The sequence below is a fragment of the Myotis lucifugus genome, unplaced genomic scaffold (genome assembly GCF_000147115.1).
Source record: "Myotis lucifugus unplaced genomic scaffold, Myoluc2.0 scaffold_215, whole genome shotgun sequence".
Taxonomy (NCBI): domain Eukaryota; kingdom Metazoa; phylum Chordata; class Mammalia; order Chiroptera; family Vespertilionidae; genus Myotis; species Myotis lucifugus.
In genome coordinates, this window is record NW_005871263.1 from 1873543 (window position 1) to 1888337 (window position 14795).

Sequence of the window (14795 nt, forward strand, 5' to 3'; positions counted from 1 at the left end):
GAAGGGAGAGAGAGAGAGAGAGAGAAACATCAATGATGTGAGAATCATTGATCAGCTGCCTCCTGCACATCCTACACTGGAGATCAAGCCCTCAGCCCGGGTATGTGCCCTGACCAGGAATCGAACCATGACCTGCTGGTTCATAGGTTGACACTTAACCATTGAGCCATGCCGGCTGGGCTAAAAAATAATTCTTAATGTCATCTAGTTCCAAGTCCAAATTCAAATTTCTGCAATTATGGCAAGAATTTTTAAGCCCAGCTTGGCAACCATGACTGCTTCCTCCTGGGAGAGGTGGTAAGCTGGGAGTTAGGAATCTGCTTGTTGTGCCCATTGAGGCTATGGCCTGCCATGTGAGCATCAGAAACCTTGCTTTCCTGGCCCCAGTTTTTCCATCTGTGTTCTGAGCTGGCTCATGTAGCTGGTCTCTCATGCCCAAGCCACTTCCCCAGGCTGAGTGCATCTCTTCCTCTTTGGGCTTGTGTGCTTGTCACCGGGAGCCTTGGGAGAGGTCTCCTGGGTGGGAAGCCCCTTTTCTGGGGGGCCCGAGGCCACAAATAGCATCAGGCGAGGGTTCCTGGTGGTTCAAGGGCTGATCTGGGCCCTTGCAGAATATGGAGTTTCTCGGAACAAATAAATCTGTCTCCTTCCAACATGTACTAACCAGAGGTCACCAACTGGTGGTCCATGGCTGGATTCAGTGCCAGGTAGGTCTGGTGTGTACCACAGCACAAGGGGAGAGAATTGGGGGACTCCACACACAAAAACTCCAGATTTCCAGCTTCTTATTAGAAACTGGAACATCTAACAACACTTGTCTGGAACTCAGTAGGAGAAGCCTCTCTATTACTGGTGGCCACAGTCCCCACCACTCCCTAGTGCCTCTCCAACATGCAGCTGTTGTATTTGTCACTATACTTCACCTACTCAGGGCCAGGCACTGTTGTCAACAACTAGTGCCACCTTAAGAGACACAAAGTTGGGTGAGATGCATCCTTGACCCTCTCCCCTGATTTGCAAAGAGGCTGAGTGGAGAGAGAAAGGGCAGGTGGTGGATTGGCGAGGTTGGCAGGAGGGTCTGTAAGTGAGGAATGGGCAGTTGTTGGAGGACCCCACACGATGGGAATTAAAACTACAGGGGAGAATCAGAAAAGGTGCCTTGGTGTCTGAGGCGGGCCACAGTCCGATATGTGGGCAGGAGCTGGGGATGACAGGGTCAACCCTGCATCCTGCCTGCTCCTCTCTCCCCCACCCCCTCCCGGGCCTGGCTGGCAGTGCCTGAAAAAAGTGAGAGTGTCAGAGAGGCTAGCGACTGCAGACCCAAAATAGAGCCTCCTTCACCCCTGCTGGCCAGCCTGAGTCACGCTGGAATGTGAGTTAGATTGAGGGCTGTGGGCTGGCCGAGTCCTTGGCCACAGGGGTCAGATGCCTGGGCTCCCAGCTTCCTGCCTTTGTCTGCACCTCCCAGGGCTTTTCTGGGGAAAGATGAAAGCTGCCGGAAATAACACCTGGCTTGCTGGGGGGCCGCTGCCCAGATAAAGGTTGATAAAGGAAGCCCCAGCCCCACCCGCACCCCCAAAGGGGTCTTAGGGAGACCATCTCAGGCCCTGCATTTGGGCAGGTTTCTGAAACCTCTCTGTGACTCAGTTTCCTCATCTGCAAAGTGGGGGTGCAAATGCCCACTTGGGGTGACTTGAGGCCAGGGTCGCATCTCTACAGCCAGACCTGCCTGGATTAGAAACTCAGATCCTCCGCAGTGACTCCGCCCCTGTGCCTCAGTTTCACTTGCTGTGAAATGGGCTTGATAGTAATAATTCCTCCCTCAGAGGGTGACACAGCCAGGGCTCATTAAGTAATAGCCAAGCAAGGAGACCTTTGGAAAATGCATAGCACCTGACATATTGTTGTTACTCAATAAATGGCGCCTGGGAGTCTAATTGGTCCTGCTGCTCAGACCCACCCACCTGCTCCCAGGTCACGAGGAACCAGGCACTCGCTGTTCTTTCTATAACTCCCTTCATCTGCATCACAGCCTGATGTGGTGAGTAGTGTTGTCGCTCCATTTTTCAGATGAGGAAACAGGCACGGAGAAGCAAAGTCACACAGCCAGCAAGAGCATGGCTGGGATTTGAAACCAGGAAGTGTGGTGCTAAAGTTGGGCTCATAACCACCATGCCCTCCTGCTTTTTGTGCAAAACACTGCTGTTCCCGTGCCCATCTCTCTGGGCTGGTGCGCACTGAGCTAGCAAGTTACTCCGACCCTGGGCTCTGCCAGTGTGACATCTTACCTTTAAATGGAGCCTTTTGGAGAAGTGGCCTTGACTCAGGGGCTCACAAAATGACTAGGGGAGAGGGAAGGTCCTGGTGTCTCCCTGGTGCCCCCTTAGAGATTCGAACTCGCGACTTTGTAAGTCTCCTCAGTGATGGGCTCAGAGGCAGAGTGGGGCCAGGGAGAGAGGAGGAGGTGACGGGGCGAGGCACTTCCCACAGCCCTCAAACCTCAGCTCTGATTCTGCTCCCACATCTCCCCAACTCCAGCTCTCAAACCTGACCATTCTCTCCACTCACCACCTGTCCCATGGGTTACATTGGAGGACAGCCAGACTGAGGGGGCAGGAGGCCATGGTGGAGGAAGATGGAGAGTGGGGAGGAGGATGCAGAGAAGTTGGTGCTCCCCTGGACTTCTGGAAGTCGGGGAGTCGGATACTCGGGCTGGCTCACTGGGGACCGTGGCCTACACTTCCACCATCATTGCTCTCCAGGATGATCACAGTAGGCTCCTAACACATCTCCCTGCTGCCTCTCCGTGGCAACCTTGTAAAAGCATAATCTTATCGCTTCTCAGCTCCCACTTCAAACCCTCCGGAGGATCCCCATCTCACTTGGCATGCAAGTCAGACTCTCTCCTGGGCTTTCGGGGCCTCATGGTGCACAAGTCATCTCCAACATCACCTCCTACCTCTCACCCCTACATTCTCTACTCCAGCCACACTGGTTCCTGCTCTCATGACAACCTCACCAAGTCTGTTCCTACCCCAGGGCCTTTGCACTTGCTGTTCCCTCTGCTTTTGTCTCCTCTCTTCCATTGTGCTTTCTTCTCATCCTTGGGTCTTGGCTCACATGGTACCTCCTTGGAGAGGCCCTCCCTGACCACCTTCTCTAAACTAGCCCCCTCACTCATATCACCCTTCTTTTTTTTCTTTCATGAGATACTGTATAATACACATACTCTAACATTCACCCTTTTAAGATGTACAATTCAGTGGTTTTTAGGATATTCACAGGGTTGTGCAGCTATCACCACTACCTAATTCCCGAGTATCTTCATCACTCCAAAAAGAAACACTGCACCCATTAGAAGTCACTCTTCATTCCCCCCTCCCCTCAGCCCTGGGCAACCACTGTCTATCTCTATTGATTTCCCTTTTCTGGACATCCCATAGAAATAGAGTCACACAATGTGTGGCCTTTCGTGTCTGGCTTCTTTCACTTAGCACAGCGGTCTGGAGGTTCTGCCACATTATAGCATGATTTAGTGCTTCATTCCCTTTTATGGCTGAATATGTTCCCAGGCACGAGTACACCACCTTTTGTTTATCCATTCATCAGTCAATGGACATTTGGGTTGGCTCCACTTCTTGGCTGTTCTCAATAATGCTACTATGAACAATAGTGTGTAAGTTCATGTGTGAGCATAGGTTTTAAATTCTTTGGGGGGTATATGGCGGGGTCACATAGTAACTCCGTTTAACTTTTCAAGGAACTGCCAGACTGGTTTCCAAAGCAGCTGCACCATTTTACATTCCCACCAGAAATATATGCATATTTCCGTTTCTCCTGCACGTTCCCTTTTTTAAAAAATGAGGCTCATCTCAGTGGGGTGTGAAGTACCGCATGGTGGGTTTAGTTTTTACATTTCCCCAATGGCTAAATGATACTGAGCTTCTTCTCATGTGCTCACTGGCCATTTGTGTCTCTTCTTTGGCAAACTGCCCATTCAAATCCCTTGTGCATTTTTAAATTGGGTATTTTTCCTTTCATTGTTGAATGGTATCTTCTTTATTTTCTTACCACACTCCTCACTCTGAAACGTTTGTAGGTTTTCTCCTCTCCTCTCCTCTCCTCTCCTCTCCTCTCCTCTCCTCTCCTCTCCTCTCCTCTCCTTTTCTCTCTCTTCTTACTAGTATGTACGCCCAATGAGGTCAGGGACCTTGTCTGCCCTGTTCACTGCTGTGTCTCCAGCCCCCCAAATGGCGCCTGCTTCATAGTTAAAATTTGGTGAAGGAATGAATGAATCCACAGTGAAAAGAAGAGTTGGGATGACTCACTTACTCATTCAGCAGCAGCAGACAGGGAGCTTTCTGCAGCCCTGCGGTTCTGATCATTCAAAGACGACACCACGGGTCCTAGCCTGGGTGTAGAGACCTCCAAGGGGTCCACTCTGAGCACCGGCTCTACACCTTTGCGAGGCTCCTTTTGTGATCATGATACACGTCTCCTTAACTAACAGCCCCTCTCTCAGAGGGTGGGGGGGGGGGGAGGACAGGATGAGTGCTCATATACCACGAAATACCCACTAAGTGCTTAGCCAAGGGCAGTGCCCAGTGCGAGTACAGTGTAAGTTTGAACGGATTCGTTTTTATCTTGTGCTGCGTTACAAATTATTGCACACTTAGCTTAAAACAGCACCAGTCATTAGCTCGCAGTCTGGCAGGCCAGAAGCTAAGCATGGTGTAGCTGGGTTCTCTGCTCAGTTACGAGGCTGAAATGAAGGTGCAGGTGAGGTTGCCTTCCTGTCGGGAGTATCCGGGGAAGAATCGGGCTGAATTCAGGTCCTTGTGGTTGTGGGACTGAAGCCCCCATTTCCTTGTTTGCTGTCAGACAAGGTCCACTCATCGCTCCTAGAGGCCACCTTCATTCCTTGCCAGGGGTCCCCTCCCATCTTCAAAGCCAGCAACAGTCTCTCCCATGCTCCGCGTCTCTTTTGTCAGGAAGATCCCTGCCTCTTAGAGGGCCCTGTGTCCACCTGATTAGGTCAGGCCACTAAGGAGAATTGTTCTTCCTTAAAGTCAACTATACCGCCTACCCCCCACTCAAGGGGAGGAGTTTATACAAGGGATAGGTCATCTTAGAATTCTGTCTATCTCTGTGAGCTGCAACTGTTATTAAACTCTCAGAGGAGTTGCTCTGCTCTGAGAGATGATTCGGATCTATCACAAACCCAACCTTCCCACCCCCAGGCTGAGCTAGCATGTACCCCTGGGACATCCCCACAGGCCATGGGCCTGGCCTCGGGCCACCTGAGATAACTCATGCTGAGCTGGCAAGGGGCAGTCAGGGGTCAGTGATGAGACCCTTCCTTCTACTGCCTTCTCCCACCCAGCTGTGCTCTCGGTCTCATCCTTTCTCTGTGGGCATGACAGGGAGTGTGAGATGACCAAAACCCTGGTCCATGCTGGCTCAGACAGAGACTTCTGTACCCTTATGGTACTGGGTTCTGGAAAGCTCTCCCACTCTTAGAGAGATGACCGCCTCCATCTCCTGGTCTCCCAGCTTCTGCTCGCATCCCCCTACAGTCCATTCTCTTCTCAGCAACCACAGGGTCCTGAGACTAAGCCAGATCATGTCCCTACTCTTCTTCAAACCCCCATGGCGCCCACCTGACTGAGACAAAGCTAACGTCCTCACAGCTGCCTACAGGGCCCTGCACGGTCTGGCCTCAACCTCTGCTACTTTTCCTTGCTCCCTCCAATCCAGCCACACTGGCCTCTGTACCGCTATTTGAACACACCAGGCGGGATCTAACTTTGTTCTTTCTAGCTGGAGGCTCCTCTTCCAGATGTCCATGTGGCTCCCTCTCTTACCACCTTCAGGTCTTTGGTCAAATGTCTCTTCAGGGAAGCCTGCCTTACCCTTTCCATTTAACATCAAACCCCATGCCCTACACACTTGACTCTCTTCCCTGCTTTATCAAATGGTGATAAGCACTGTGGTTTCTGCAGGCGACCTGGAGAACCTCCCCTGGACCTGGGCAGTATCCCCTGGTTGGGCTACGCCTTGGAGTTTGGAAAAGATGCTGCCAGCTTCCTCACCAGGATGAAGGAGAAGCATGGGGATATCTTTACTGTAAGTATCTCTTGGGAGGGAAGGGGACGAGCAGCTGGTCCTGTCATGCCTGATGATGACTGATTCCTCCAACATCCATCCATATCCTGACTCACTCATTCAGCATCCAGGGGTCCCACCAACTTCCTATCCGTATGTCTCTCCACTGTACACCCAATGTTTATCTAACATCCTTCCCTTCGCTATCCCTCTTGTATCTTCCCAACATCGAGCTATCCAGTCATTCAATGTCTAGCCATACTTGTACATCCATCTAACCGACTTCTATCCATTCATTCAACTTCACCTATCCAGCAGCCACCCATCAATATGACATCTCTTCTGCCTGTCTACCCAGTACCTAAGTAGCACCCTTCCATACTAATAGCCACCCAACACTCATTCACGTATTCCATTTCCATTAAACCTCCATCTATCCACCCATCCATCCATTTTCCTATACTAGTATACCTCTCTAACATTCAGCCAACTTTCATTTGTATATTCAGTTTCCACTAACTTCCATTCTTCCACTTATCTACCTGTGTTTCCATCCATCTGCCGCTATTCACCCAACATTCTGTTATTAATCCATTCCATATACATCGATTTATATCTCCATCTATTCATCCATTCAACCTCCAAACAAACATCACCCATCCATCCACCTTCCATGTGTCCTTCCAACTTCTTCTATTCATCCAACATTCATCCTTCAATCCGTTTACCCGATATCCACTTAGCATCCTGCCACACATGTACCCACATTCATCCAGACATTTAGTTTCCAACCAATTTCCAGCCACCTGTCCATCTTTCCATCCAATATTCAGTGATCTGTCTTACCATTTATTCCCCCACCAATAGCATTATTTTCTTAGATATTGGCCTATATCTTATAAGGGAGTTTCATTAATGTGACTCACAGACCATACTTTGAAAATAGGGCCAAGGCAATTTAGAATTGTGTGACCCCTGCATAGACATTTGAGGGGAAACGCCCTTACCTTTGTTTCTGCAGAATTAGAGCTCTCCAGTGCTGTTTCCTTTCTTTCTGGGGCAGCGTGTCACATACAGAGCTCAGCCTCCCAAAGAAGTGGGTCTTGCTTGCACATCGCTAGCATTTACCCAACAGCATCCATATGTCCTTCCTTCCTCCCTCCCTCACTCTTCCCTTCCTTCCTTATTTCATTCCATCATTCATTTGTCCATCCATCTATCCATCCACCCATTTATAATCTATCCACTAGCATTTACCCATCAATATCCTTCTGTCTATTCATCCATCCATCCATTTATCCACCCATCTGTCTATGATGCACACACACCCATCTGCTGCCTTCTGTGGGCAGACTCCCTACTGTCTGCTGGAGACAGGACAATAACCAAGATAACCATGGCACGTGCTTAAGAGTGAGGTGGTTAAGCCAGAACCGGTTTGGCTCAGTGGATAGAGCGTCGGCCTGTGGACTCAAGGGTCCCAGGTTTGATTCCGGTCAAGGGCATGTACCTTGGTTGCAGGCACATCCCCAGTGCGGGGCGTGCAGGAGGCAGCTGATTGATGTTTCTCTCTCATCAATGTTTCTAACTCTCTATCCCTCTCCCTTCCTCTCTGTAGAAAATCAATAAAAAAAAACATATTGTGAAGAGTGAGGTGGTTAAGAGAACAACCTTTGGTTCAAAAAAAAAAATACAGAATTCCAGCTCTAGCTCTGCCACTTCTCAGCTGTGTGATCTTGGGCACATTCCGTGCCTTCTCTAAGCCTCACTTTCAGCTGTAAATTGGTGAATGATGGTCTCTACCTCCCAGGGTGGTCGTGAGTGTAGATGAAAGACCATTGTCTGTTAAGTACCAGATGGGGCCACTGCTGCTGTTCATAGAGGCACTCACTGTAACCTGCCAACTTCCCAGGTGCTGGTGGGGGGCAGGTACGTCACCGTCCTCCTGGACCCTCACTCCTACGACTCAGTGGTGTGGGAGTCGCGCACCAAGCTGGATTTCCACGCCTACGCTGTCTTCCTCATGGAGAGGATTTTTGATGTCCAGCTTCCGCACTACAACCCCAGCGATGAAAAGGCCAAGATGAAGCCGTGAGTGGTCAAAGACGGTCGCTGCGCGTGGGCCGGGGGCGGGGGTGATCTGTTTCCACCCGCTTGTCTCCACAGCAGGTGTCCAGTAAAGACATTTTGTTTTGAGAAAATAAACAGAAACAAAAGAAAAAAAACAACTCCTACATCTTAGGAGACAGCTCTGATTTGAGGAGAAGGAGACCAGGGTTTGGATCAGTCAGATCTAGATTCAAATCCCAGCTCCACCCCTTCCCTAGCCTTGGGACTTTGGACAAGTCACTCCCCCTCTCTGAGCCTCTGTTTCCACATCTGTAAGATGAAGAGAGATGGGTGGGGTGGCTAATATTTCTGATCCGCATTTTGTGCCAGGCTTCATGCATGATCTCATTAGTCTTCACAACCATGCTGGAGGGTGAGTAACTTACAGCCCCATTTTATGGATGAGGACACGGGCTCAGAGAAGTGACTTGCCCTAGGTCACACAGATAGGACATGGTGCAGGTCCTGAAACATAAGGAATACTTACATCAACAAGGGGGCATGTGAGCGCGGTTACTCAGTATTCATTCTGCAAACATCCGAGGACCAGCTAAGCACTGCTCGCCATCCTAGATGCAGAGGGTGCAAAGTGATGCTAACCACCACCTGAGGACACCTACCACGTGCCAGGTGTTGGTTAGGCACGCTTTCATATGTGTGCAATAGCCTCAAGAGGTGGGTGCTTTTATTCTCATTTTACAGATAAGGAATCTGAGGCTCAGAGAAGTGACTTGCCCAAAGTCTCCTGCTAGTAAGTGGCAGAGCTGAGATTTGAACCCCAGTCTCCAGGTTCTAGTAAGTGGCAGAGCTGAGATTTGAACCCCAGTCTCCAGGTTCCACAGCCCATTCTCCTCCACCCAACGTACTGAGGAAATTAGACTCTGCATCCGTCCCTAAAGAGTCACGCAGTCTGATGGCAGTCTTTAGTGATGTGTCTCCAGGAAGAGTAACCTCCTGGTAAAGTGTCTAGAAGGCTGGGTTTTGAACACTGATGAGAAGCAATGCCCTGTCTGACCTTGGCTTTGTGTGACAGCTGCTAGGAGTCTTCCTGAGCCTGCAAGTCCCGGGTCCCACCACTCCAGGGGGACCATGAGAGTTCATTAGCAACAGGAGTCCACAGTTCACTGCATCCTGCCCTCCTACCCAGGAAGGACCCCGTTTCCTCCAGTGTCTGCCCCCAAGAGTTTCTGGGAATTTCTCACAACTTGGCATGATGTCTTCTGGGTGTGGCTGCCACATCTGTTGAAGGCTACTTTCTCTGTTGAGGACGAGGGTCTGGAATGGGGTCGGAGAAACAAGGTCAATCGCAGGCCCCTGTTTATTGAGCACTTGTAATGTGCCAGGTGTTCTCTCTTAAGCCCTTTACACACATCATCTCACATGGGTCATGTCTACTGTTATTCCAACCATGTTCCAACTTGAACATTCAAAAGCTCTTGTTACCTGAAAGTTCATGGAACCCCTCTGGAATTTTCCACTCTTGAGATATCCAAGAGCCTAGGGGTTTACTCAGTCTAAAGTGGTCCTTATCCAAGTTTATGTGCCCTGAGGAGGGACTGTGGTGGTTAGGAGTTCAGACTCTGGAGTTGGGCAGGTCAAGGTTTCAATCCCAGCTGTATCACTTGCTGGTCGGGTGACCTTGGGCAAGTCACTTCCCTCCATGTCCCTGAGTTTCTCTGCCTGTAAAATGGGTATCATCATAGTCACTATTATCCCTAGAGTTATCAAAAAAGAAATGAGATCATTGCTTAGCACAGTAAATAGTATTGGTCAACATTGTTAATGATGGTGGTAATAATATCATCTTGTTTAAGCCAATCTTCCAAAAGCCCCCATTGCCTACAAGGACCTGGAGCCCTGGGACCCTGAGGTTGGGGGAGGGAGGTACCCGTGTGCGGATGTTACCTTTAGGAAGCTGCACTCTCATTTCGTTGTTCCCCGCCTCAGGACTCTCCTCCACAGAGACCTGCAGGCGCTCACGGATGCCATGTACACCAACCTGCGCACTGTCCTGCTGGGCGACGCCACAGAAGCCGGCAGTGGCTGGCAAGAGATGGGTCTCCTCGATTTATCCTACAGCTTCCTGCTCAGGTGAGCCCGGGCAGCCCCCCTCTCCTACACTCTCGAGTGCGGCCTTTGGTGTGTTAGGGATCCACATTTTTCCCTGGAGCGCGGTGCAGACACCATCAAGGGCTGTGACTGGTCTGAGCAGTGCTGGTTTGGTCCACCCTGTCATTGTGGAGCGAACAGGTCCAGAAAGGGGCAGCTGAAACCACCCAGCAAGTTCACAGCAAAGCAATGCCCAGGTCTCCTGGCCTTTGCCTCCCTGTGTCCTTGTGTGGGCAAAGAAGTCAGAGAGGAAGCTGTGGCCTGGAGGTACACGGGGGGAGAGATGATGTGGTGGCAGCTGGGTCTGTGTAGGCCCATGGTAAGATGATGTGGTGGCAGCTGGGTCTGTGTAGGCCCATGGTAACAGCAGGCACAGTTTGGGGGTCAGATGTAAGTGGACCCCTGTATCTGTAGGACCCAAGGCCTGGGCTGGAGCGCCTACCTCCTTGCCTGGCAGCCTAGGGCCTTTTCATCGCCATCTGGAGCCCCTGAAATAGAAAGGGATGGATGAGTTGGATGACGGACGCTGATATGGAGGTTCACATGGCCCCAAACCATGAGATGCCACCCCTTACATCTTCCTATGCCGGGCCCTGCCTCACTCAGTCACATCTAAGCTCTTACCCTGGCCTATAGGATCCTGCATGATCATCCCACACCCCTCCTGCTCTCATCCCCTAATGCTGTCCCCATCGCTCTCTTCCCTGTCATCTCACCGGCCTCTTTGCTGCCTCTTGAACAGGCCAGGCATACTATAACCTCGAAGCCTTGAAGTTTCTGTTCCCTTGCCCGAGAATGTTGTTCCCTGCGTATCTGCATGGCTCCCACCTCACTTCATTCAAGTCTCATCTTAAGTGTCACCTCCTTCAGAGAAGCTGTGTCTGACATCCCATTTAATATGACCCTCTGTTGCTACCTAGCCCCATTCCAGCTTTTTCTCTACAGCTCCTAGCGCCACCTATAGGTTATGTGTATTTTCACACATTTAATTATTACCTGTCCTCAGCCAGGTAAGGTGTTCTTTTGCTGTGGAAGTACCTTAGGAAGGGCCCTCACTCCCACCGTGTGAAACCTTTTGGCCTTCTTGGTGTGTCTGTTTTTTTATTGCCTATTTTGGTAGAAATATATGTACAGGGAAAAGGCTCTCTGCTTTAAGAAAAGCCCCCGTGCAAGTGGGATGACAAATGGCGACAGGTGTTAAACTGCAGTGTCACGGGGACCACAGGCCTGGTGAGGACAGCCTGGCCCTGCCAGCTCATTGCTGTCTAAAAGGGGAGGCCATGACTCAACTCCTGCCTGGGGCTGCCAGGCCGGACTGGGGCTCGGGGGCCAGATTCTGCCCTTTTTCAAATTGAGATGAGGGGGAAATCCAGCTTTTGTGTGAATTTTCTCAAATGTTTAAATATACGTTCAGTTTGTTTTTAGGAAAACTCTGTTGACCAAACAAAACCTGTTTGAGACTGAATCCAGCGTGCAAGCTGCCCTTTACAGCCCCTGCCCTGGGAAACAGGGCACTGGTCTGGGAAGAGGCCAGGGCCTCGCGGGTTTGGGGGAGAAGGGAGAGAATTCCTTCTGTGCTGATGCGGAGGCACGAGCAGGCCAGCGGGTTGGAGTCTGGGAGGAGCTCGTTCTGAGGAAGGATTGTCTTCTCTTACTCAGTGGGGTGGGCAGGTCGTGAGCCCCCCATCTCTGCCACATGGAGGCCGAGCCTGGATGAAGGGAGGTGGAGGGATGCAGGGCAAAGGGGGACAGTAGCTCGATGATCCTGTAATAGTCTCCTGAGATCCGTGTTGTCAGCATTAAGTTCTAACTATCCATCCATTCACCCACCCACCCTCCTGTCTGTTCGTCTACCCATCCACCTGCCCTTCCTCCCATCCAACCTTCCATCCATTCATCCATCCAGTGACCATTCATTGGGGGCCTACTATGTGCCGGCACTGTGCAGATAAGGGACAGAGTCTGGGCTAGACAGGCCTCTCTCTCAGCCCCCAGCCTCCCTCATTCCTGCATCCACCTTCTCCTTCTCAGGAAAACCCCTCTCCTGGGAGGCCCAGGGACTAGGAGGAGCTCGAGGGGGAGCACTGGGCTTCAGTCGTGTCTCTCTGCAGAGGCCTCGGCCTGCCCTTCCCACCACGTGGAAAAGTGAAAACCTGTGGCTTTCCTCCCAGGACTGAGGCCAGTGGGCCTGGGGCTGGGGCTGGGCTCCTGGAGCATTCAGAGTGGTGGGTGGTGCAAACGTTTCCTCAGGAAGCGTTCCTACAGGCATGTGTGTGTGTGTGTGTATGGTGTGTATTTGTATGTATGTCTGTGGTATAGGTATGTGTGTTTGTGTTTATGAGTGTGTATGTGTGTGAGGGTTTATGTGTGTGTGTGTGTGTGTGTGTGTGTGTGTGTGTGTATGTATACACGCGTGCTCCCGTGGCTCATCTCATACATCCCTCTCCTTCTGCTGTCGAACTCCTCAGATCAAGCCCAGCCTCCTTCTCCTGGTTGCAGCCTCCACCCCCGCCCTGCGTGACCAACCTGCTCCCACCCCTGACCCCTCACACTCCAGCTCTAGAGCCTGGACCAGTGACACCTGGCGGCTCTGACCAGGCTGAGTTGCTCCCTCAGCTCCGGGCCTGTGCCCAGGCTGTGTGCTCTGCCTGGCGCCTTACCCCTCTTCTTCCCCCTGCTCATCCTGCAGGTCTCAGCGCAGACCCTGCCTCCCCAGGGAGCCTGCCCTGCCTCCCTCTCCTGGTCTGTGGCTCCATCGTGCCTCACGGCCCCCCTCACTCACTCTGCTGTGGCCTCACCAGCCTCCTTGCTGCTCCTCAACACTCCCGTCTCCTTCCTGCCGTGGGTCGTTGGCACCCACTGTTCCCTCTGCCTTGGATCCCCTCCCTCTGCGCTTTCCTGGCTGCTGATCCCCAACCTTCAGGTTTCAGCTTAATGGTGAGCCCCATATACCTCTGAGTGCCAGCTGACATATTACTTGTTCACTCATATCTCTTGCCTATTGTCTGTCCCCTGTCCTAGAGTGTCCGCTCTATGAGGACTTGAGGGTTTTGTCTGTTCACAGTGACTCCCTGGCCTAGAAAAGTCGGGCATATAAAGGGTGTCCCAAAATTCACACAAGAAGTAATTTTGATAGAAATTAAAAATTGTAAATTTTTTATTGATTCATAAAGTATACAGTATAGGGTTATGTATGGAATAGCATATTGGGTAAATGGCCTCCACGGCTTTGCTGGCACATATGCACTCTTCTGTTGAAATTTTCCATGACCGTTTTGCATAAATGTGGCTGAATTTCGTTGATACAGCGCTCAATTTCCTCCTTCAAGGCGTGGGTGGTCGTGGGCTTGTTGGCATAAACCTTAGACTTCAAAAAACCCCAAAGAAGAAAGTCCAACGGCGTTAAATCGCATGATCTGGGCGGCCAATTCTGATCACCAAAACGGGAAATTATACGACCAGGAAATGACTCATGCAGCAATTGAATTGTTTCTCGGGCTGTATGGCATGTGGCACCGTCTTGTTGAAACCACATGTCGTCCACATCCATATCTTGCAATTTAGGCACAAAAAACTGGATTATCGTGTCGAGATAGCGAGCACCATTAAATTCAAATCTTGCGTGAATTTTGGGACACCCTTTAGTAGGAAAAGTAGGTGCTCTTGGGGTGTATGAATGAAGAAAAGCTTGGAGGCTGCTGTGGGCGGGTTTGGCCGGGAGTGACAAGGAGGCCCCCTGATCTGCTGTTTGCTGCCCCCAGAGCCGGCTACCTGACTCTGTACGGAGTCGAGGCCCTGCCACGTACCCAGCAGAGCCAGGCCCAGGACCGTGCCCACTCCGCCGACGTCTTCCACACCTTCCGCCAGCTCGACCTGCTGCTCCCCAAACTGGCGCGTGGCTCCCTGTCCGTGGGTAAGCACTGTGGGGACCCTGGTGGGCGGTGGGGCAGACTGAGGGACCCAGAGGGGGCATCCAAGCTCAAGGTGGAGGGAAGATCTCACTTGTAGGGTGGGGAGAAGAGCAAGACCTTCCCAGAAGGTGGCTGTCAGGACTGGCTGAGGTAATAAGAAAAAAACAACACTGTTATTTCTTAGCGCGATGTGCTAGGTACCAGGTAAAATAAGCATTGTCTCACTCAGTGCTCAGAACAGCGCATCACTTCATTTCCTTTATTCATATACTGTTAGAAACCAAACTTTAACACATTAGAGTGTTTAAGTGAAGAAACATTCTCTGGTTAAGAACTCATAGATATAGACAGTGAAAAGTAATAATATTCACTCTTCCAAGCCCAACTTCCTAGGAATCAATTTTAACATGGTGATTTATAACCCTTCACAGTGTTGTGTAGGAACGTTCTGTTTTGCAAACAGAGACAGATATACATATCTGTGTGTGTATTTACAAAAAGGGATTATGCCCATTATTTGCAACTCATCTTTTTAACCTAACAATACAGATACATTTCCCT

The 14795-nt window shown here is 50.8% G+C and overlaps 1 protein-coding gene across 1 annotated transcript in view; it reads left to right on the forward strand.

Annotated features, from left to right (window-relative positions):
• Positions 1-687: 687 nt before the first annotated feature.
• PTGIS (prostaglandin I2 synthase) overlaps positions 688-14795 on the forward strand; it is a 34461-nt gene continuing 20353 nt past the window's right edge. Inside the window, exons 1-5 of the mRNA XM_006098003.3 lie at positions 688-707; positions 6003-6126; positions 8018-8196; positions 10162-10305; positions 14085-14236. Of these exons, the coding sequence (XP_006098065.1) occupies positions 688-707; positions 6003-6126; positions 8018-8196; positions 10162-10305; positions 14085-14236 (619 nt within the window). The remainder of the gene's footprint in view (positions 708-6002; positions 6127-8017; positions 8197-10161; positions 10306-14084; positions 14237-14795) is intronic.